This window comes from Rhinoraja longicauda, chromosome 28 (assembly GCF_053455715.1).
Source record: "Rhinoraja longicauda isolate Sanriku21f chromosome 28, sRhiLon1.1, whole genome shotgun sequence".
Taxonomy (NCBI): domain Eukaryota; kingdom Metazoa; phylum Chordata; class Chondrichthyes; order Rajiformes; family Arhynchobatidae; genus Rhinoraja; species Rhinoraja longicauda.
In genome coordinates this window covers 20,509,630-20,533,455 of record NC_135980.1, presented here as the reverse complement: position 1 = coordinate 20,533,455, position 23,826 = coordinate 20,509,630, and the positions used below count along the sequence as shown (strand labels likewise).

The following is a 23,826-nucleotide window of genomic DNA, read 5'->3' as shown; positions in this document are numbered from 1 at the left end:
TGTGTCCAATCCCCTAATTATCTTATATGTTTCAATAAGATCCCCCCTCATCCTTCTAAATTCCAGTGTATACAAGCAAAATCGCTCCAGCCTTTCAACATACGACAGTCCCGCCATTCCGGGAATTAACCTAGTGAACCTACGCTGCACGCCCTCAATAGCAAGAATATCCTTCCTCAAATTTGGAGACCAAAACTGCACACAGTACTCCAGGTGCGGTCTCACCAGGGCCCGGTACAACTGTAGAAGGACCTCTTTGCTCCTATACTCAACTCCTCTTGTTACGAAGGCCAACATTCCATTGGCTTTCTTCACTGCCTGCTGTACCTGCATGCTTCCTTTCATTGGCTGATGCACTAGGACACCCAGATCTCGTTGAACTCCCCCTCCTCCTAACTTGACACCATTCAGATAATAATCTGCCTTTCTATTCTTACTTCCAAAGTGAATAACCTCACACTTATCTACATTAAACTGCATCTGCCATGTATCCGCCCACTCACACAACCTGTCCAAGTCACCCTGCAGCCTTATTGCATCTTCCTCCCAATTCACATTACCCCCCAGCTTAGTATCATCTGCAAATTTGCTAATGGTACTTTTAATCCCTTCGTCTAAGTCATTAATGTATATCGTAAATAGCTGGGGTCCCAGCACCGAACCTTGCGGTACCCCACTGGTCACTGCCTGCCATTCCGAAAGGGACCCATTTATCCCCACTCTTTGCTTTCTGTCTGTCAACCAATTTTCTATCCATGTCAGTACCCTACCCCCAATACCATGTGCCCTAATTTTGCCCACTAATCTCCTATGTGGGACCTTGTCGAAGGCTTTCTAAAAGTCGATGTACACCACATCCACTGACTCTCCTCTGTCAATTTTCCTAGTTACATCCTCAAAAAATTCCAGTAGATTTGTCAAGCATGATTTCCCCTTCGTAAATCCATGCTGACTCGGAATGATCCTGTTACCGCTATCCAAATGCTCAGCAATTTCGTCTTTTATAATTGACTCCAGCATCTTCCCCACCACTGATGTCAGACTAACTGGTCTATAATTACCCATTTTCTCTCTCCCTCCTTTCTTAAAAAGTGGGATAACATTTGCTATCCTCCAATCCACAGGAACTGATCCTGAATCTATAGAACATTGAAAAATGATCTCCAATGCTTCCACTATTTCTAGAGCCACCTCCTTAAGTACCCTGGGATGCAGACCATCAGGCCCTGGGGATTTATCAGCCTTCAGTCCCATCAGTCTACCCAAAACCATTTCCTGCCTAATGTGGATTTCCTTCAGTTCCTCCATCACCCTAGGTTCTCCGGCCCCTAGAACATTTGGGAGATTGTGCGTATCTTCCTCAGTGAAGACAGATCCAAAGTAACGGTTTAACTCGTCTGCCATTTCTTTGTTCCCCATAATAAATTCCCCTGCTTCTGTCTTCAAGGGACCCACATTTGCCTTGACTATTTTTTTCCTCTTCACGTACCTAAAAAAACTTTTGCTATCCTCCTTTATATTATTGGCTAGTTTACCCTCGTACCTCATCTTTTCTCCCCATATTGCCTTTTTAGTTAACTTTTGTTGCTCTTTAAAAGAGTCCCAATCCTCTGTCTTCGCACTCTTCTTTGCTATGTTATACTTCCTCTCCTTAATTTTTATGCTGTCCCTGACTTCCCTTGTCAGCCACAGGTGTCTCTTACTCCCCTTAGAGTCTTTCCACCTTTTTGGAATAAATTGATCCTGCAACCTCTGCATTATTCCCAGGAATACCTGCCATTGCTGTTCTACCGTCTTCCCTGCTAGGGCCTCCTCTTCCAGTCAATTTTGGCCAGCTCCTGCCTCATGCCTCTGTAATCCCCTTTGCTATACTGTAATACCGACACTTCCGATTTTCCCTTCTGCCTTTCCATTTGCAGAGTAAAACTTATCATGTTGTGATCACTGCCTCCTAATGGCTCTTTTACCTCTAGTCCCCTTATCAGATCAGGATCATTACACAACACTAAATCCAGAATTGCCTTCTCCCTGGTAGGCTCCAGTACAAGCTGTTCTAAGAATCCATCTCGAAGGCACTCTACAAACTCTCTTTCCTGGGGTCCATTTCCAACCTGATTTTCCCAGTCTACCTGCATGTTGAAATCTCCCATAACCACCGTAGCATTACATTTTTGACACGCCAATTTTATCTCCTGATTCAACTTGCACCCTATGTCGAGGCTACTGTTTGGGGGCCTATAGATAACTCCCATTAGGGTCTTTTTACCCTTACAATTTCTCATTTCTATCCATACTGATTCAACATCTCCTGATTCTATGTCACCCCTTGCAAGGGAATGAATATCATTCCTTACCATCAGAGCAACCCCACCCCCTCTGCCCACCTGTCTGTCTTTTCTATACGTTGTGTACCCCTGAATATTCAGTTCCCAGCCCTGGTCCTCTTGTAGCCATGTCTCAGTGATCCCTACAACATCATACTTGCCCATGACTAACTGAGCCTCAAGCTCATCCACTTTATTTTTTATACTACGCGCATTTAAGTACAACACTTTAACTTCTGTATTTACCTCCCCTCTCACATCGGTCACAATTGGCCCTGCCCTTAATTTCTTTTCCCCTCTAGAACTTCTGTTCCCATTCTTCCGAGAGTCTTTTGCAATATCTCCTGTATTCCCTTTTACCTCATCTTCACAATTTGTTAACCCCTCCCCCCCACTACTTAGTTTAAAGCCACAGGTGTCACACTAGCAAACCTGCCTGCCAGAATGTTTGTCCCCCTGCTGTTAAGATGTAACCCGTCCCTTTTGTACAAGTCACCCCTAGCCCAGAAGAGATCCCAGTGGTCCAGAAATCTAAATCCCTGCTCTCTGCACCAGCCCCTCAGCCATAAATTCATACCCTCTATCTCTCTGTTCCTGGCCTCACCAGCACGAGGTACCGGTAGCAGTCCAGAGATAACCACCTTCGACGTCCTACTTCTCAGTGTTTTTCCCAACTCTCTAAACTCCCGCTGTAGCACCTCCTTCCTCTTCCGCCCGACGTCATTCGTGCCCACGTGCACAACGACTTCAGGTTGATCGCCTTCCCTCACTAGGATTTTCTGAAGCCGGTCCGTGATGTGTTGAACCCTGGCACCAGGGAGGCAACAGACCATCCTCAAGTCCCTCCTGCTGCCACAGAATCTTCTGTCCGTCCCTCGGACTATGGAGTCACCGACCACTACGGCTCTTCCTGACTTCGGTCTCCCCTGTCGAGTATCCTTGCCAACAGGTCCGCCACTCGGACTGGAAACGTCTTCTGCCCCGACAGTTCCCAAGAGGGTATACCTATTTGCAATAGGCACAGCCACTGGGGTCTCCTGTAGTCCTCGTCCACTCCCCCCTGAAACAGTCTCCCACCTTCGCTCGACCTGGACCCTTGGCGTGACAGCCTCACAATAGGTCCTGTCGAGGAAACTCTCGCATTCCCGGATGGCCCTGAGGTCATCCAACTGCCTCTCCAACTCAAATAAAGAGGGTATTCTAGAGATTAAGCTCTATTGGTAGTGATTAGAATCAGAGGTACTCATGAGGGCAGATCTAGATAGTGCGGGGATCCCAGGATTAGAAGCAGTTTCAGTTACGGAAGTTAAGAGTGGCCATGGAGAGATTTGAAAACTAGCATCTGAATTTTAAAACTGGGACAATGCAAGATCAGAAAAAAGTATAGGTCAGCAAGCCCATGGTCATGAATGCATGGGGCTTAGTACATATTCCCATTTAGACAGTAGAGTATTAGTCCAAAGACAGAAGGATCAACCAGGGAGAATTGAAACAGTCAAGTGCAAAGAAAGCAAAGGAATTTATTGAGGTAACATTTTAACATCCCACGCGATGTATTCTTAAATTCTGTCATCTTAATCCTATCTTTTGTGTAATATAATTTATTTTTCCAGTAGAACAACTGAACTGATTAATGACCCTTCTACACCTTGAAAAAAAGTTGTATTGATTATTCAAAGATTACAACTTTAAAACAAAATATTTGGCCAAACAATTATGTAGAAACTCATCTTACCAGTTCTTCATCATTAAGAGTACGAGTTGCCAATGCAGAGGTAATACCAGCTTTTCTTGACTGCACCAAAGACTAAATAAATAAAGAGATAAATTACCTGCACTTCATAATACACAGCAAATGTTTTTTTGGCAAATAGTACATCTTTAAGAGCTAGAATTACACATAAAAATATTACAGGGAAACCCATTATCATCCTCACCCATAACCCATAACCAGGAAGCAACACTGCTTATTGAACAAACAGCAGAATCATGGAGCCAACGAAACAAAGTTATGCATTTAAGGGTGTAAAGGTTAATTGGCTGGGTAAATGTAAAAATTGTCCCTAGTGGGTGTAGGATAGTGTTAATGTACGGGGATCGCTGGGCGGCACGGACTTGGTGGGCCGAAAAGGCCTGTTTCCGGCTGTATATATATGATATGATATGATATGATATGATATCAAGAATTGCAATTTCACACTAGTACATAAAATAATCTTGTTTAATGGATTTTTAAAATAACGTGAACATATGACACCGGGTGTACTTTTATGCTGTGGATTACCCGGAGATGAAATAGTGACTAATTTTCCTATGATCAGCAAAAGGAAACCTGGAGGCAGAAGATTGAGGCATTTTCTTAATTCTGCATTTAGGATATGAATATTAACTATTTAAAAAAACGGGGAAGAATTCAAAAGAGGCTTAGACCCAAGGTAACTGGAGTTATAATAAGAATGCTTCATGACACTTTTAGTAATTATAAAAACTGTTGTTTTGGAGTGTAAACATCAGAAGCAGTTCTTTGTGCCAGGAACATCTGAATTAACAGTTTCTGGAATGAACTGCATTCTTGAAAGTATACCACAGCAGAATATTGTGGGTGAAACAATGGATGGTGCAAGGTTTGATCGGTCTTGATTCCTGCAAGTTCTAGCAGGAATCAAATAATATTTGGCACATCACAAAATACACACATATTGCAGTTAAAAGACTGAATTTTAACATTTGCTCCTACTTAAATCACATTTTAAAAGTATCTTTAAACAGTTTCACTCGCACTTGCTGTCATTGTTGAAGCAGTATTGCTGCCCTTATTGATACAATTTAATCCAAAAATAGTTTACACAAACAACATGGCAAAAAAGATGCAACTAGAATTGGTAGTGTATGAACCCTGAACCAAGATTATCCAATTAACATAATTTGATATAGATCCTCTTACACTAAAAGTTTCAATGTGTAGCCTCCTTCAAGTCAGATCATGTACTCATTATATCTCATAGCTCACCAAATAATAAAAATCCCATTGAATGATGAGTAGCTTCACGAGAACCTTTTTCTAGCTGCACTCTAAAAGACAAGACTTTCTGCATTTTGTTATAATAGAATTTGGATCAGATATTGGCATCAATATATTTATATTTCTGAAATTTTGCTTCCAAAATGTTTTAGGCTCTGAATTACTTTGCTGCAGTAGATCTCAAGTGTTGCGACGAAACAATTGCCCATGGGGATTCATATCACACTTCATGATCTGATTTAGTTCAATTTACTTTGGTTCATTGATTGTTCATCACTACCAGATCTTCATCAGACCAAGAATAGACCACATATAAAGCACTTACCATAGCCTGCACAAAGCGAATGCAATGATGAAATAAATTACAAAACATTAATACATGGATTAAAAAAACACCAAAGGCTTGACATTGTGGGACAAACAAAGTCAGTCATCATGGACATCATTGGCAAGTTAGAAAAACTTTTTGTATGTTCATTTAAATAAACCGAGGACAGTTTTCACTTTCATGGACAACATGCTTTTGTTTCTATTTGATAATTATGAAACTAAAAGAAAGAACATTTATCTAATTATCCACTGTCTCATTGTAGAGTAGTTCTTTATTATATTATGGATAATCTATTTAATTATTTATTTTTGACAATTTGTTGCATTATACCTTCTTTAGTATTTCGACTTTATTTATGACCTCAAACTGCCTGTTTGTTATACCAGAATCAAGAATCATTAGAATAACCTAAAGGCTTTGCAGGCTTAAATTACCAAGGGCAATTACTAATTAATGCTTTGCATTTGGTCTGGAAGAAGGTTCTGTGAAATGAGATTGGGGTAGAGAGTGATGAAGGTGATATTGGAGGGAGGAGGAGAGGGGAGTGGAAAGGGAGGAGGTTTTGATCCTGTAATAAAGTCATGATTGTCAGAAAGACAGCTTTACCAAATATCCTGCAAAATTTAACTCAGCAATTAAAAAAAAATAGAAGTCCTAATCAGAAATAGCCTGACTGACAGAACTGATAGATATATTGGGCCAGAAATCTGCAAAAACAGATAAGTGTATTGGAGAATGTGAATGATTGTTGGGGTAGGAGGAACTAATGGGAGTAATGTCCGTCTGATTACAGCAAGGAATGTGTCAGAGGTGCACAGCTCAGAACCAGGTTCCTTCACCCGCACTACTGCATGCTGACCATGATCCCTGCCTATGCTAATCCTACTTGTCCGCATTAGGCTCATATCCATCTACTCTCTTTCCCAAGACCACGTCCAAATGCCAAAACCCTTTTCCAACTCCTCTGGCACCTTGTTCCACATAACTACCACCTTCTGTGTGTGAAACCTACAGTTCAGATCACCTTTAAATCTCTCCCCTCTCATCTTAAAACATATGATGAAGTGTGATATGAATCTCTAATTTTAGACTCCATGTCTTTGGAAAAAGATTATATACTATCAACTCTATCTATGCCTCTCATCATCTTGTAAACCACTATAAGATCATTCTTCAGTCTCCTATGTTCCAGGCAGAGCAAACCCATTCCATCCAATCTTTCCTTGCAACAAAAGCCTTCCATTCCAGGCAAAACCCTGGTGAATCTCTTCTGCACTCTTTCTAATGTTTTGAATAGCAGTAACATGACGCCCTAACCCTTACTGGCTTATAAAGGCAAGCATGTCAAATGCTTTCTTCATTACTCTATCCACCCATGCCACTATTTTTAGGGTAGTATGAATTTGCAACCCAGGATCTCTCGTTACATCAATTCACCAAAGGTCCCACCATCTACTGTACATGTCCTGCCAGTATTTGATGTACCAACATGCAGTACTTTGCACTTGTCTGGAATGAATTTCATCTGCCAATGTTCTGCCCAACGTTCCAGTTGATCTATGGCCCTTTGTATTGATCCATGTTCCTTGGTATTGATCCATGTTCCTTGTTTGCCATCTATAACTTCACCAATTTTGTGTCATTAACAAACTTGCTGATCAGACCGGCTACATTCTCTTCTAAGTTAACAACAAACAACAAAGATCCCAGTACAAATCACTCTGGCACACCACTGTTCAGAGACATTCAGTGGAAAAAATAATTTAGTATCCAGTACACTAAATCCCCTTGGAGGTCTTGTGCTTTAAGCTTCTGGACCAGCTTATTAAGTGGGACCCTGTCAAAAGTCTTACTAAAGTCCACATCTACCGTCCTGTCTTCATCAATTTCCTTGGTTACCTGGGTGGAGAGGTGGTGGGAGGAAGAGCGGAAGAGTCTAACGTTGATCAGATAATGATGTGGATTAGCTGACACATCCTAGGGAATTGGATGTGGTAACACATTTAATGACAAGTGATGTGCCTGGAAGAGGCAATCCTGTTTCCGACAGCCCACAAACTGTTCTGACAAGCACTTAACTCCTGGTCTGCCTTCAGCTGCTGGATTCCTTGCAGTCTTGTGATAAAATTTTGAATCATTGTTTAAGCCTGGCAGCAAACTTAATTAGAGTTAAATGACCAAGCCTCTTCAAGAGCAAATGGTCACCTAAATCTCACCCAATCTCTGTTAAAACCAGAAATGCCACTTGAGCTAAACTCAATTCCAGTTTCAAATTTTGGAATTTCACCCCTAATTACACTATTCTGTATTACATTTAAAGTATTTTCTATAAATGCATAACAGTATATAGTAGTTTGGTTACATTCATTAATTTAAAATTAAATTGTCAACTCCTTCCATTGATAAATTATTCTCCTTGACTATCTGATATCCTCTACTGTCTAGTTTAAAAGGATATCATCAGCCTTTTTATAGCTTTAAGAATCAATTTGCTCGTGGTATAATGAATTGTTGCCATAAAAACTTTCTGCTGATATTACGGCAAAATCCATGGGAAAACATCCTTTGTTGTTAGAACTAAAAGTGCAATACAGTAGAAGCTATGTGTTTCTCTCTGCTTCCACAAGTCAGTTCCAAACTTCAATAGAGTCCAATTTCAGGAGCAGGTTAATATACAAGGCTGCTCCAGCAGTGCACATATACCAGCAATGGGCGTAAATGAGTACCTACATCTTGCTAGTTTCCATTTTTCTACAGCTATTTGGTTGAAATCAGGAGTTAGTCGTGTAGTCATAATCCTGTATTCAATAGATAGAATCCCTTTGTGTTCAATCACCATCCCAACAAACTATTGTTTGATTTGTTCATATTTTACCTCAGCTAGGTTTTCAAAATTGTAAGTCTTTTTTTATGAACAATGAAATATTGACAATTTCTGCTGTTAACTCTACTTATCCAAAAACATTGATGTCAAACATTAAAAAAATTATGTTTTTGTAAGTAATATTTATCTCTTATCTTTAGTGTTTTAATTATCAGTTTTAATTATTTGAGGAGGTAGGAATGCCCATGAGAATGACAATTCTACAACCATCACAATTTTATGCATCTACATTAATCAACTCAGCCAGACATTATGCATGAGCGATCTAAAGAGAAGCATATGGACAAGCTACATTCAGAATTTGTGTATAAGAGGATGGCTCATGGAGTTAGACACAAGTCATGAATAGTCACAAAACAGGGCATTTAGCACCATTATATGATGATAGCATTATTGTGAATTTCTTGTGCATTACATCTTATCCACAGTTAATAAAATACAATGTCAACTATCATGCCCTACTTAGTAGAATAGTTCTCTTATCTCCTGTATGTTATGAATAAGTGTTTTTCCAGACTAATTAACAAACATGGAAACAACAGTTCTTCTGTGTTATACACTGAAGCCAATTATGATAATCTTAATTTTACCATACCTATTTAGAAATCAAGCATCTCCAACTGTATGCAGTAATATACATGCTTATATTATTTACATGTTTTACTATTAAATATTACATGCCAATATATTGAGATCACTAAGCTGACATGCATAAACAACTTCAAAGTTCACACTTGTTTTTGTACTGAACCAACAGTTCTTTAGTTGAATCATAATAAAAGGACTTAATTCTCACAAACTGTAAATATCTATCATCATTTAAATTTTGCTAAAAGTACACTGACTTCAGTAGACTATTAATGTTTAATTCCACAGGGAGCGTTTACAATAATTGTCCTCAAATTAAGTGTGACTTTCAAACTAAAACCTCCTGTGGCCAATAACTTGACCATCCTTTGAACACAAACTGATGTTTTACTTTATGCATCCACGTGTTTGTCTTATCAACATGAGCCAACCTTATGATTAGTTTTATAGTGCAGCACACATCTGGTATCTTCCAAACAGAATTTTTGTTGAAATTTTCCAATAAACATAATCATAAACATTTGATATGTTAAAACATTTGTTTAAAAGGGTAATGCAAATCTGCCAACTGAAATTAGTTTCCAATAGCACCAAAAATAATTTTTGCAGTCTGTATCTTACAATGACATACAAAAGATTTTATTCTATCAAAGTAATTTGTCTCATTAATTTACTGCACCATTGATTTGTTCAGTCTCTCATGTCAATTCCCAGCCCTACCATATGTCAATTCCTAACCTATAGTCAGAGGAGAGCTCCTAAATTTATCCCTTTGGCCAGATATTATAACAAACATGTATATCACCCTGAGGTATCTCTTCTTCTGTAGATTGTAAAGCTACAAATATTGTGTCATCGATCATAGTGCTGTGAAACCTCATACTGTAGGTGAAAATTTTGCCTTACTTCTTTACAACTTTAAAATCAAAAATAACAATATATTAGAAAAATATATATTTCAAAATGTTAATCGTTAATAATACTGACTTCAAAATTCAACGTGATTTAAAGAGGTCCACATATGAAAATCTTTCAAAATGTTTAATTAGTTATTGAATTTAATTCTGAAATTGGCTGTATGCAATAATTTCATTTCATTTTCAACATTATTACTTTGATCTTCTTGAGTTATATGCAAATTTTAGTGCTGTGATTTGACAGTTCTTTGATTAAAGAACTATGTACTATTTCTTACTATGCAGTGAGCTGATGCAATTGAAGAAACATATAACAATGCTCTGAGGAAAAAAAAACCTTTGTTCAGCACATGTAAATACAGGTTATAATGCTGAGTATTAAATAGAATAATTTAAATTCCCATCTTACCTACACACTTGACAGTTTCAGAGGAGTAAACACACATTATATTTGAAAAAAAATGGAGTAATTACTTCAGTGTTTAATTACCAGATGTTATAAAGTAAAGGTTTTACATTTATCCTTTCAATATTACAAGGAGAATGTTTAGGGATAGAGAAATGTATCAGGTTGGCAATCGCCATAAAACTGGGGAGATGGGTAGTTCATTATACCCTCCAGCAAATTCATCATGCAGAAAAGTTTCACTTGTGTGTTTTTTTTAACAGCTGTGTATCTCAACAGGCCGCTCCACTAATGTCTGTTTTACTTTTTATACACCCACTAGGAGCAATCGCTCCAAGATAACTGCTTTCAACAGCAAAACTAAATGAGCCTCGTTAACTGGATGCAAACTTTTAAAAGATTGCTCTTCTGTCCCTGTTGGCAGTTGCTCACTGAATATGACCTTCTGATTTGTTAATATTCTGACCTTAGTCATACAGCACGCAAACAGGCCCTTCAGTCCAACTTGCCCATGCTGACTAAGATGCCCCATCTACACTAGTCCCACCTGCCCGTGTTTGGCCCATAACCCCCTAAATCTTTCCTATCCATGTACCTGTTGAAATGTCTTTTAAATGTTGTTATAGCACCTGCCTCCTCTCGTAGCTCATTCCATATACTCACCACCCGCTGTGTGAAAAAGATGTCCATCAGGTGCTTATTAAACTTTTTCCCTCTCTAGGTTTTCTGGTTCCTGATTCCACTACTCTGGCTAAAAGACTCTGTGCATGCACCCTATCTATTCCTCTCATGATCTTATACACCTCTATAAGATCACCCTTCAGCCTCCTGTGCTCCAGGGAATAAAGTCCTAACCTGCCCAACGTCTCCCTACAGCTCAGACCCTCAAGTCCTGGCAAAATCTTTGTAAATCTCTGCAATCTTTCCAGCTTAACAATATCCTTCCTACAGCAGGGTGATTCCAAATACACCTACACCAATGTCTTGTCAACTGTAACATAACATCCCAACTTCTATTCTCAATATCCTGACTGATGAAAGCCAATGTGTCACTGTAATTCCACTTTCAAGGAACAATGTACCTGCACTCCTAGATCCCTTTGCTCTGCAGCATTCCCCAGGGCACAGCCATTCACTGTGAAGGCCCTGTCTTGGTTTGACTTTCCAAAATGCAACACTTTGCATTTATCTGCATTAAACTCTATTAACCATTCCTCAGCCCACTAGCCCACTTTAGTGTCATCTGCAAACTCAGTAATCATGCCTTCAAACATTTTCGTCCAAATTGTTGATATAAACCTTTTTCTCTTTTCAGTTGAAAAAACTGAATGAGCCTCGTTGGCTAACTGCAGACTTTTAAACGTCCCACTCCTCTGTTCCTATTGGCAGTTGCTCACTGAATATGACCTTCTGACCTTTGAACAAGTCAACTTGTTAGCTATCTTGTGACAGAAGGAAAGAGGAAAGGTAAGGTGTGGTACTATTTATGTACAGTCAATAGTATTGTATCACAATTAAACATGTTGCTCATGGATAACACGGCTGCAAGGGGCTGTCAAGATTGATTCCCTGTTTCCTCTTGCTCAACAGTTGCTTATCCTCAGTGCTGTTTGTTCATAATGGCAAGGATGTGCTGTATCACAGGCCACCTTGAATATATGCACTACTTCTGCTAAGTTCAACATATCTCCTCCAGTGGTCCAGGCAACAGAAGTATTTATTCAGCACAAGAACAGTTCACTCTCTCATATTTTAGTTTCGTTTATTATTGTCACATGTACCAAGGTGCAGTTTCTTTGCGTGCTATCCAGTCAAAGAAGACTATACATGAATAAAATAAATCCGTCCACGGTGCACAGATAAAGGATAAGGGTCACCTTTTGTGAGATGGCCTGGTTTTAACTGAAAGCATGCTGTCAATGTAGAGATGAAACCTATACTAGTTCATCAGTGGAATACCCTAGCTGTCCAGTAGTCATGCTTGGCTTGTTATTGTTGCTTAAATAAAGATGACAGTGCAGACTGTTGAAAAGGGCATTATGATTACTGCCAAAATACTTAGCACAGATCAGCTTAGTGTACATATAATCTGGTCAGGCACTATCCTTTTTTCCTGGAGGTTGATGGAATAAAATAATTTTCTTTTGCAGCATTTCTCAGGCTGCACAAGTGGCATGTTCCGTGACCAACATGAAGTCAACATATTATTTGCGCCACAGGGTAACCTGCAAAGCTACAAGTTCACTCCACTGCTGTTCTTTGTCAACTTCCTTAAAATGCCTAGACCCAACTTGGAACAAACCCAGGAAAAAAGGTTTGCAGTCCTGGTTTGCTTGTCAGCCACTGCAAAAGTGGTCCTCATCCAACCATGAGACCATTGTAACTGCAACAGATACAGACTTCAATGAAGAAATTTTTGGTGAAGTACACTGTCCCTCGGTCAAAACTCCCCCACGCACTTCCTTGTTAAACTCTTTAGGCGGACATGTCCTCTTGTTGAAAACCCATCTATCCCTTATCCTTCAGCATATTGATCAGTGCTCAATATTTTGGCAGTAGTCACAATATATTTGTCAATAATCTGCGCTCCCATCTGCATGTGAGCCATCCACTCATTTTCCCGGGCTTAGGCCATTATCCATAGATGCTTGTTAATGCACCCATGACTAGATCATGGAATATAGAACAGGAACAGGCAATTCGGCCGACAATATTTGTGCCAAACATGATGCTAAGATAAACTAATCTGTTTACACATGGTCATAAATTCATTACTTATAGGAGTAGAATGGCTATTCAGCCCCTTCACCATTCAATCATGGCTTATCTATCTTTCCCTCTCAACCCCATACTTCTGCCTTCCCCCCATTGTCCCTGACACCCTTACTAATCATAAATCTGTGCCTTAAAAATACCCAATGACTTGGTCTCCACAGCCACCTGTGGCAATGAATTTCACAGATTCACCACCCTCTGACTAAAGAAATCCCACCTCATCTCCTTTCCAAAGGTATGTTCTTTCCCTCTGAGGCTATGACCACTGGTCCTCGACTCCCACACAATCGATATCCCACAATTCCTTAGGAGTAACTGATTTGTGAAGTTAAATAATTTATCATCTATAACATTACCCACTTAAATTTTAACATGAGAATGAATTTGAAAATCATAAACCTTTAATAAATTACAGTACCATTCAACAGAAGTCCATTAGGGACTAACATGATCCCTTTAAATAACAGAGCTCAAGGGTGTTCTTGTAACTGAATGCGAGTTCAGCTCTACAGGACTGAGAGAAGACATCATCTGGTATACTGAGCACCAAATAACTGCACTAGCATCAAATCAGCCTTACACACTGCTTGAAATAATGATCTGAATGAACTCCATGCTCCCATTGGGTGATGGGCACACACATGCTGATGCTCTAGGGAAAAGAGCAAGTAATGAGACCCCTACCACAAATATGGGAGCAAGTATTGAAATGAATTTGGCTTCTATGTGTGCCTGACATAAACCACAAATTGAGCCAACGTTTGCAGCCGAAAACTCCCAAGATGTTAAGGTTTTTTAAATGGATAAGTGTAGCAGTTCCTGATAATAGTAACCAATCAAAAATTGCTTTCTGAAATCCTATTTACTACTTGACTGATTAAGGATTGTTTACTGCAGCACCAGAGATTATTTTGAAGTTCCAAAGATTACCCTCTTTCCTGAATGGAGCTGTGCATTGTTGGGCACATCTGTTTTGTGCAGATGTTTGGTATAACAACTTGAGGCCTATACAGGACCAAATAACTCAACTCTTAAGAAGACCAAAGCTATAACAGAAGGCGAGATAATGACAGTTTTTGTGTTGCATCGCTACTGCAGAACTGGCAAAGGAAAAACCTTAGTTTGTTAAGCACGCAAGCCCTATTCTTCTACATAACTACCTTTGGCTTCATGCATAGTAATTTTTTTCAGCACTGAACCTGTGATGAAATTACAGCGTATTGCTCATTTAGTGCAATTTTCTAGACACTGAAAACTTTCTAAACCTCATGGAGAGTTATCAGCTATCTGCAGTGTTTGGATCAGCACATTCCTGAATTTTGTGGCTGCACATTCTAACTAGGATAGGAGGACACTGGATTCCCATACTGGCACATTTAATCTCCCATTGCACCATCTGTGAAGGATCTTAGTCCTGCTAAACTGAGGGGCTAGATACATTTTGTAACTGGTCCCTACTTTTATGCCATGAGTACATGGACTTCATGTGGCATTACATTCACAGATTAATGATTTTTTTCTTCTTCAGTTTTATTATCTGTTTGATTAATTTCTTCAAGTGTTTTATCTATACCTATTATTATTTTTAAAGGATTTTTTTTAGGTTTAATGATATCCATTTCAACTATTCTTAATGATCTCCGATGATCAATGTAACTTAGCACGAGCTAGGGAGACCTTTGACCACATGAGCTATCAAAACACCATCAGAACTGCCAGGGGCAGGGTCTCAGTATCTGCCGCCTGATAACTTATTGCCTCCATATTCAGCTGACTAGGTACGACACCCCTGCTTAAAAAAACTCAATACCAATAACAATAAAGTTCACTATTCATAAGCATTTACCTTGTCGCAGTAGACTTGACTATAGTTAGTTGGCACAGCTTGAAAAGTAATAACTCTTGGAAATGCACTTAATTTTGCACATGTGCTGTTCCAAAGGCAAGACGAGACTGTAATTATGCTTTGCTGTACTTGATAAACCATTCACACTCCACTAGTTTAATGTCAGCATGAAGAAGAAATGGAGTGTGAAACAGGCATGCAGGCTCAGACTAAATTTGAAGCCACAAAAAAAAAACACAACTGAAAATGTTGGAAATACTTAGCAGGTCAGGCCGCATTGTGGAAAAAGAAACCGAGCTAATGTCAAAGACCCTTCTTCAGAACTGGGAAGACGATATAATACGCAAGAAACTGCAGATGCTCGTTTACAAAAAACGATGCAAAGTGTTGGAGTAACTCAACAGGTCAGGGAACATCTCTAGAAGACATGGATAAGTGGTGTTTCGGGTCGGGACCCATCACAGACTAACTGACAGAAGAAGTTTGTTAAGCTGTAGGATGGGTAGGGAAGGGGTAGTTGTCTGATCGACATCCAACCAATAACGAGCTTCCTTCTTCTTGTTCCCAGTTCTGTCAAAGGATCTTTGACCCGAAACATTAACTGTTTTTTTCCCCCACAGATACAGTTTGACCTGCTGAATATTTCCAGCATTGTGTTTTTAATTTAGATTTCCAAAATTTGCTAATTTTTTTTATTTTCAAGGAAGAAAATTGCCTCTTCCGGTGATAATCACCCAGTTTTCTTCCAGTTTAAGGTCAAACAACAACCCTGGATTCTGATTGCTAGCTGGAGCTTGGTTGTACCGCAAAGCCACTTGATGCTAAGACTACTATTAAAGCTTGAATATGCCCATACCCTGGGGTGGTTTTATCAGAGCTTACGTCGACATTCACGTGATATTTCAATGTAAATTTACGTAGTCCATTCTAGGCTATTATAATACTAATTAGTCCATCCAGGATATCGAAGTCATTGCCAACTTTCATGACAAATCAAGCAGCCTAGTGTTATAATTATTTCACTATTACACCTACCATTGTTTATGACAAAATTCAGTACCCTCCTGTTCTAAACATACATGCAGTTCTTAGATTAATTTAGTGGCTATAATCTTCAAACAACAGATGGCATTCTCCATTATTTTATTTTGCACCGTTCACTGGATTTTTAAAACTGGCTTCCTGAATTAAAAGTTCCAATTTTAATATGCAAAATCCAATGAGTTAATTTTCGCTTTTTCCTCCATTAACAAAAACACTATCCATTATTGGCTGTTTCAGATTTTACATCCTAAAAAACTTCAGTTGGCAGAGATGCAAGATAACATTTTTTAAATTATTCTGATAATGATCAGAGTTTAGAAATCCTTAATATCTACTCATTCAAGTATCTAAACTTGAATAATCCTTTCACACCAACTTTACAAGAGAAGGCTATTAGGGCTTCAGGGGTCAGACTGGAGGACCGAATAAACAAATCAACAGGCAATACAGAAGTCTGAAAGGGCCAGCATTGAACAGAAAAGGCAAAATATATTTGAAAAAAAAAAGTCAGAAAAAAATATAAAAGTGAAGCTAAGCTGTGGCAGTAATATTTAAGACCTTTGGTTTCTAATTTGCTGCTTGTATTTGTTGATTATTAGATCACTGACATTTTGTACAATTACATTATTTTAAATATAACAAGCCAGCTTCATACAAGTCTACAAAATGCATTCACCTACTAGAACATAAAACAATTTGGAGAGAAGCTGGAAATGGAATCAATGGAATTCAGCATTTATTTATTTTAGGAATTGCTTTTGGGAAGACTGATTGGAACATAGATTTTACACACAGGCCTGGATTAAATGATTGCCATATCCAGATGTTATTTGGTAATTAAAACCATGCCAAAATGTTAGAAACCAAAGTCTTTCGGCCCAGTACTGAACCCAGAAGCCTGTGTAATATTGAAGAAAACTAGTTGCATGTGAAATAGTTTGGCCCTCCCTTGAATATAGCAGTCAAGGATTTTCTCACCAGGTCGCTGACCAGTGGGAGGGATTTACGCCGTGGCTTAATATCAGGCATGCTGTCAATGCTACGCAGAAATTTAACGGCTGCTCCCCTACAGTTACAAGTGAAACAAAAGACAAAAGAAAGAAACCAAAAGTAAACAAAAAAAATCAGAGAGAATTACTAGCAAGCAAGGCAACAAGCAAAATTCCTTAACCATTAGATGCCTCAGAGCATAGTGGCAGGTCACTGTGGGAGAAAAGAGATGTCTCACCAAATCACTAACAAGATTTTTGGGTTTTTTCTTTCGAAGATCTGGCATACTGTCAATACTGTAAAGCCCACCGCCAGGCCTAGAAAAGACAGCAATAGCAACGTGAAGTACCATTACACAGTGGGGCAATGATCTCCTTGAGGCCCTGGTATTGTCTTGAACAACAGTAATTCCGTATATTATCTCACAAAATACAAATAATATTCTCGATGCTGCACACGTCATTTACCGAGGTAGAAAAATGAAAACATCAATACTTGTTATCACTTTACATTTTTCAAGGGCTTTTTGTGAATAATTGCTTTGGAATCTCCTATTTTCTACAAGGACAGGCACCATTTTAGAAAACTCCAACAAAGTCAATAACATTCAACAGGAATTATGCATTTTGTAAAGAATCATCTTACCACAGCTGATTGGAATTTGAGGCTCGTGTAAAGTTATATTAAACAAAATAACAATTAATAGTAACTGGACGGTTTTGGTGGTCTTAAGTTTTCATACATTGACTCCTTAATTCCATAGCATTTTAGTGCAATGGTTTTATTTCAATAAAACTGCATATTTGCATACCAAACATTTTACATAGGTAAATTAAACATTTTAAAAATAACCACTGATCATATTACCAATTACTTCCATGTTATCTTAATCTGCCTCTAATTTGGTTTCTCAGCATAAACTTCACAACATCCACCCACACTAAGTATTCTTTCTGGAATGACAATATTAAACTCCAATTCTAACCTAGCACCTCCAGCATGAATAAGGGGAGAAGAGACATTGTGCCGTGTTTCCATTCCTTGCCATTTTAAACAGCCAAGGATGTGTAAAGGGAGGGCTTAGTATGCCATCACTTATTTTCTCCTTGCTCCTGTGAGAGACGCCAAAACAACAATGCTTAAGTGAAGAAGCCATTGCAACTGATTCTCTAACCACAACTTAATAAACAGGAAGGGAATAAAATATGTGCTGTTCCACCCAGAAGAACACTGGTAGATGTATTGGAGGAGAGGTGGGGTTGATAATGTCCAAAGATGGTCAGTTGAGAATTATGATGAGAGACAGATTACATTTGTCACAGTTACAGAGGATATCATTTGTCCCATTGATGAGAATCATTTCAGTTGGAGCTGGAACCGGATTGGAAATGCTCAAACTTGAAAGTAGGGGAAAAAACAATATGATTTGAGACTCAAAAACACAATCTGGATTTTGGGAAAACAAAGGGCGAAAGTTTGAAGGGGTGGGGGGAACTGTAAAGTGAATTTTGTGGAAGCTGGAGATTTGGCTCATTGAGAAGATAAATTTGGAGGGAGGATACAAGAGCAAGGTTTAGATTCAAGACTTAGAGGGAAATGTTAGGTTTCGCTGGGTGGCATGGAAAGAAGCACCAGAGATAGCTAGTCAGGTATCTCAATCTTTGGAAAATAAATCCTTGAGCAATTTACGACTGTTGGTTGAGCTACGATTGAAGGAAGAAAAAAGATGTAAGCTAACAGTTTGCAAAGTATTTAATCAATTATATGAATTAACAAAATGTGCAAAGTTTGTGTCTTCACACAGTGGAAATACTGCAGTGGCTTGGGGCACATATATGTTGTTATAAATCATGTTCTAAGGTTTTGTTACATGCAGTGTCTACATAAACAGTCTTCGTGAATGGATTACCTGCTGAATCTTGTATTTGTGCTTACCAGACCAAGCAGAGCTTCCTCCAAATTAGAGTAAGCAAACACAGATTGGGTGTATTCATTTTAATTTTAACTAACTTCTACAAACACCCCCCTTCCCGTTCCCTTTCTCCCCCAACCCTTTCTCCCCCAACCTCTTCCCCCTTTTTTCCCCTCTTCCTCCCCTCCCCTGAACCCTGCCTCCCCTCCACCTACATCTCTCCTCCAGCTTCATAATTCACAACTTTTCTATCCTCGGGCGTCACAATTTGGCAACTCATTATCTTTACGGCTTGCACCGTTTTTTTTCACCTTTGGCCTTTGTCCAACAATCTGTCTTTCAAAAAAACCCACGCCTGTGTTCACCTATTGCTGGACATGCTTTGTCCTACCCCTCCTCTCTTCCAGCTTTCTTTCCCACCCCCCTGCAATTGGTCTGAAAAAGGGTCACAACCCAAAACATCACTTATCCATGTTCTCCAGAGATGCTGCCTGACCTGCTAAGTTATTCCAGCATTTTGTATCTTTCTTTGGTAACCTAGCATCTCCAATTCATTGTTATTACAGATTGGGTAATTGTTTTAAGGATCACTATGTTCAGTCCACAAGAGACGCTCGTGAATCTGAAGAAGGGTCCCAACCCGAAACGTCACCTATCTAGGTTCTTTACAGATGCTGCTGGACCAGCATTTTCTGTATTAATAATACCAAGGTGTCATCTACCGAGTAAAAGTGGTTACAGTGGCTCCATAAAATTAGAAGAACACTAGCCATGTGACAACTACTTCCAAATTTCACAATGTAAAGAAGGCTCTGGGTTAGTTACTCATACACCTGTTTTTAATTCCTCTCTTGACAAGCCATATTGGTATAATAGTGTCAAATGTGCCTAAATGACTTTCAAAGAATCTCTCAAGAGGTACATTCAACCCATTCTCAAATCAAACTAATTCAATGGTCAATACAATGGCTGTGCTGATGCTAATCAACAGTAAACCCTTGTACAACAACTGTTTATAGATCTTTCTCATTACCTACAGTGGTTTAGTTACCTGGTATTACTGACAATTTATGGTATTATTGATTATTGTATATTTATGTGTTGTGTACTTGCGTTAATGAGCCTGTAAAGCTGTTGAATGTGAGAATTTAATTGTTCTGTTTATGGGTGTACATGATAATTAAACACTCTTGAATTCTCTTGAACTATTGACCCCCCTGAAGAATTAAATTAAGTAATGACTTCACACTGTCCATGAACAGAAGACTCAGGTAGATTGCAAAGGAGAAAGCAATCTTCCTTTTATAGCTATCAACTTTTAACAGCTGATCAACTGGTCTCTAAATTTTAATCTATATCACATACTTTTGAGATAAAATGTCCAGTCCATCCTTATGACTTCACAAATTTTGATATGCTTGTACGTGGACTGAATCTCAAGTCTTGGTGGTTATATTGAGTGGACTGGTATATTGTGCCACTCTCACCTCAGAAGCCAGACTACTGCTTCCTGTATCATCATTTTAAAAGATAGTACAAGGCGCATAACGTATAATTTGCTAATTTACCACCACACTTCAATGTATTTATTTTAAAATCTGAGTGCCCCATGTGAAAGTATATGTTATACATGTTAAGAACCCTCCTAATTTGGATCAGGAGGCATGAGTTTGGGTCAAGTCATTAAGGGCTTCACGATTTTGCTACCTTAACTAAACATTAAAAGGCCAAACCAAGAGGTGTTCTATCTAAATGCATGTTGCATCCACAACAAGGTGGAAAATTAATTCCACAAATAGTCACAAACTTGTATGATCCAAGCAACAATATAGGAACATGATTAAAGTTATTCAGAATTATCAACATTTATGAGTGTCTAGACAAAAGGCCAAGGAGATGGGGGTATCTGGTTAAATGAAGGATGATATCAATACACTTCAAAAGAATCTTCGCTCTGCAGGTGGAAATCAGAAACAGTTTTGGTGAAGCTGGGAAGCCAATTGGGTCAGAAAATGATTGGGAGTAAGTGATTTATAGGACCCCATTTAGTGGCGGTGATGGAGGGTATGGAATAAATAAGGAAATTGCTCCAATTACAACAGGGATAATATTGTAATCATGGGGGACTTAATCATGGGAGTTAATTAATCATCCTGTTCAAACGGGGCCCTTAGGATAGAATGACCATTAACATGGTTGCATTAAATTCAATAGTGATGTAGTTCAATCTGAAACCAAAATTTTCAATGTAAACAAAAGAAACTTTGGATTTTCTTTTACAGGAATAAATGGAGGCTTCTCAGTTGGAAGGGAGAGATTGCTGCTGAGGCACCAAAATTCATATCTGTATTAATGTAAATGGCTGACGTGATCAGATGTAAAATTTCCACAGTTGTTGATGATACAATTGGAAATGTTAGTAATGATAAGGATACACAGAGGCTTCAAGGAATATGGAAAGGCTAAGTAAGCAAATGGATAGCAACAAATCAAATGGAATGCAATTCGGCTATCCACGACTAGGTATGCTGGGTATTTGGATTTTAAATAGTGAGAGGTTGGGAAATCTGGGTGCCCCTGTACCCGAGTCTCTCAATGCTAACATAATGATAACATAATGCTAACATAGGCCCTTGGGGAGACCACATCGGAGAGCTGTGTATAATATTGGTCTCCTTACATTAAAAATAATAGAGGGAATGCAATGAAGATTTGTTAAATTGGATCCTAGAAAGGCAGGTCTATCATGAGAGGCAAAGATCGAATAGGCCTGACCCATTTCCTAGAATTTAAAAAAAAAGATGACCTTAGTGAAATATGTAAACATTTCAGAGTCCACCAGATGGATACAGGGAGGATCCTGGCTGAAACTAGGGTCACTTCACAGTCACAAAATAAGCTATATTAGAGTACATTAAGGAAGCTCATTCACCAAAAGTATGTGGCCAGCGCAGTGGCGCATCTGGTAGAACCACGCCTCAGAGCGCCAGAGACCTGAGTTTGATTCTGACCTTGAGTGCTGTCTGTGTGGAATTTGCACGTTTTCCCTGTGACCATGTACTCCAGTTTTCTCCCACATTCCAAAGACCTGCGGGTTCGTAGGTTAATTGGCCTCTGTAAATTGCCCCTTGTGTGCAGTGGATGAAAAAGTGGCATAACATAGAACTTTGGGGTGACATGGATAACATAGAACTTTGGGGTGACACAGAGGGCAACACGCTGATGCAGCAGTAGAGTTGCTGTTAACAGCACCAGAGTCCCGGGTTCGATCCTGACTACGGGTGCTGTCTGTACAGAGTTTGTACGTTCTGCCAGTGACCAGCATGGATTTTCTCCGGGAGCTCCTGTATCCTCCCACACTCCAAAGATGTACAGGTTTTTAGGCTAATTGGCTTGGTGAAATTATAAATTGTCCCTAGTGTGTGTAGGATAGTGTTAGTGTGCAGGGATCATTGGTTAGCATGGAATTGGTGGGCCGACAGGCTTGTTTCCACGTTTGTGAACAAGTGATTGACGGTCGACAAGGAATCGGTGGGCTGAAGGGCCTGTTTCCTTGCTGTATCAATAAACGAAACTGAGATCAAGAGAGTTCTAGACGGTGTGGAAATAAGACAGGAAAATGGTGTTGAGGTGGAAGATCAACCATGATCTTGCTGAACAGACTAGAGTACACATGGCAGACTTCTGCTTTCTGTTTTTCCAAAGTCGACATCAGTATTAACTTTACTACAAAAATTATTACTTCAGCTGCTATTGTATGATATCTGAAACAAATGGCAAAACTACTGCCTGATTTTATACAACTATACATGTCTATCAAGGGTAAAATAAAGCTCTTTGCAAGACTTCAAACTATCAGATCAATTTCCCTTTGTTTTTATAGCCAAACTCCCACCTTTCTAGCCCTTTTGATTTTCACATTCAGCAACAAAACACAACCCACAAGATTGACACAAAGAAAATATGCACTTTACTGGGAAAAAAAAAATCTCTTGTGCTGTGGAGAAAACGATAATACATAAATCTGATAATCAGGTCCATTGTTTAAAGTTCAGAGTATCCATTGCCGATGCATTCAATTTTGTTACTGGACAACTGTACTAATCGACCCAATGAACTGCTCGGAAATGGGAGAATGAGAATCATTGCAAGTATTTTTTGACAGATCAGTTTCTGTTGAATCATTTTATCAAAATTTGGCCAGTGAGACCATGGTGTCCCTATTCATTTTGACTGATGAATAACATTCAGGTAAATAGTGAATTGTAATTATTATTTCTAAACAAGATATAGGGAAATATGTATAAATCAACCTTCTGATACAGATGGTTGTTTTCCTATTCATGTTAGGTACTAGACGAGTACCTTCCATTAAATGATCACAGAGACTCAATTTAGAAACTGCTCAACACTCAGTTGATGATTCATTCCAGGAAGAGAATTAATATTTAAAATTAATAACATTTAATAATAATTGTTTAAATTTTCTTTGCAGGTTTACAAATGTTCTCAAAGCAATAACATCTGCAACTCCCCATAGCAGTAATACAATTGGGTACATTTTCAACTTTCCATGTTAAAGAGTCATTATTGATTGGCTATTCCGTAGATGACATGCCCAAACGTAATTTCCACGAGTAAATTAAAATAAAACTAAGATCATTTCTAAAATCTAGAAGTTCCTATGAACTCTGGCTAGTCCACAAGCCCCGTTTTATGCTGTCATCTGAAAATCAGCCTGTACATTTAAACAGCTGACTAAAATCATTATTAAATCAACTAAAAAT

General features: G+C 38.9%; 1 protein-coding gene across 10 annotated transcripts in view; it reads right to left on the bottom strand.

The window, feature by feature from the left end:
• LOC144607377 (protein unc-13 homolog A-like) overlaps positions 1-23,826 on the bottom strand; it is a 184,408-nt gene that overhangs the window by 83,198 nt on the left and 77,384 nt on the right. For 6 of the 10 annotated variants that reach the window (XM_078424171.1, XM_078424174.1, XM_078424178.1 and 3 more), the window contains 2 exons: positions 17,366-17,444; positions 4,060-4,131 (listed from right to left, as the gene is read on the bottom strand). In XM_078424171.1, the coding sequence (XP_078280297.1) occupies positions 4,060-4,131; positions 17,366-17,444 (151 nt within the window). Of the gene's footprint in view, positions 1-4,059; positions 4,132-17,115; positions 17,204-17,365; positions 17,445-23,826 lie in introns of all 10 variants that reach the window. The other 4 variants (XM_078424170.1, XM_078424173.1, XM_078424175.1 and 1 more) reach the window with 1 other exon arrangement.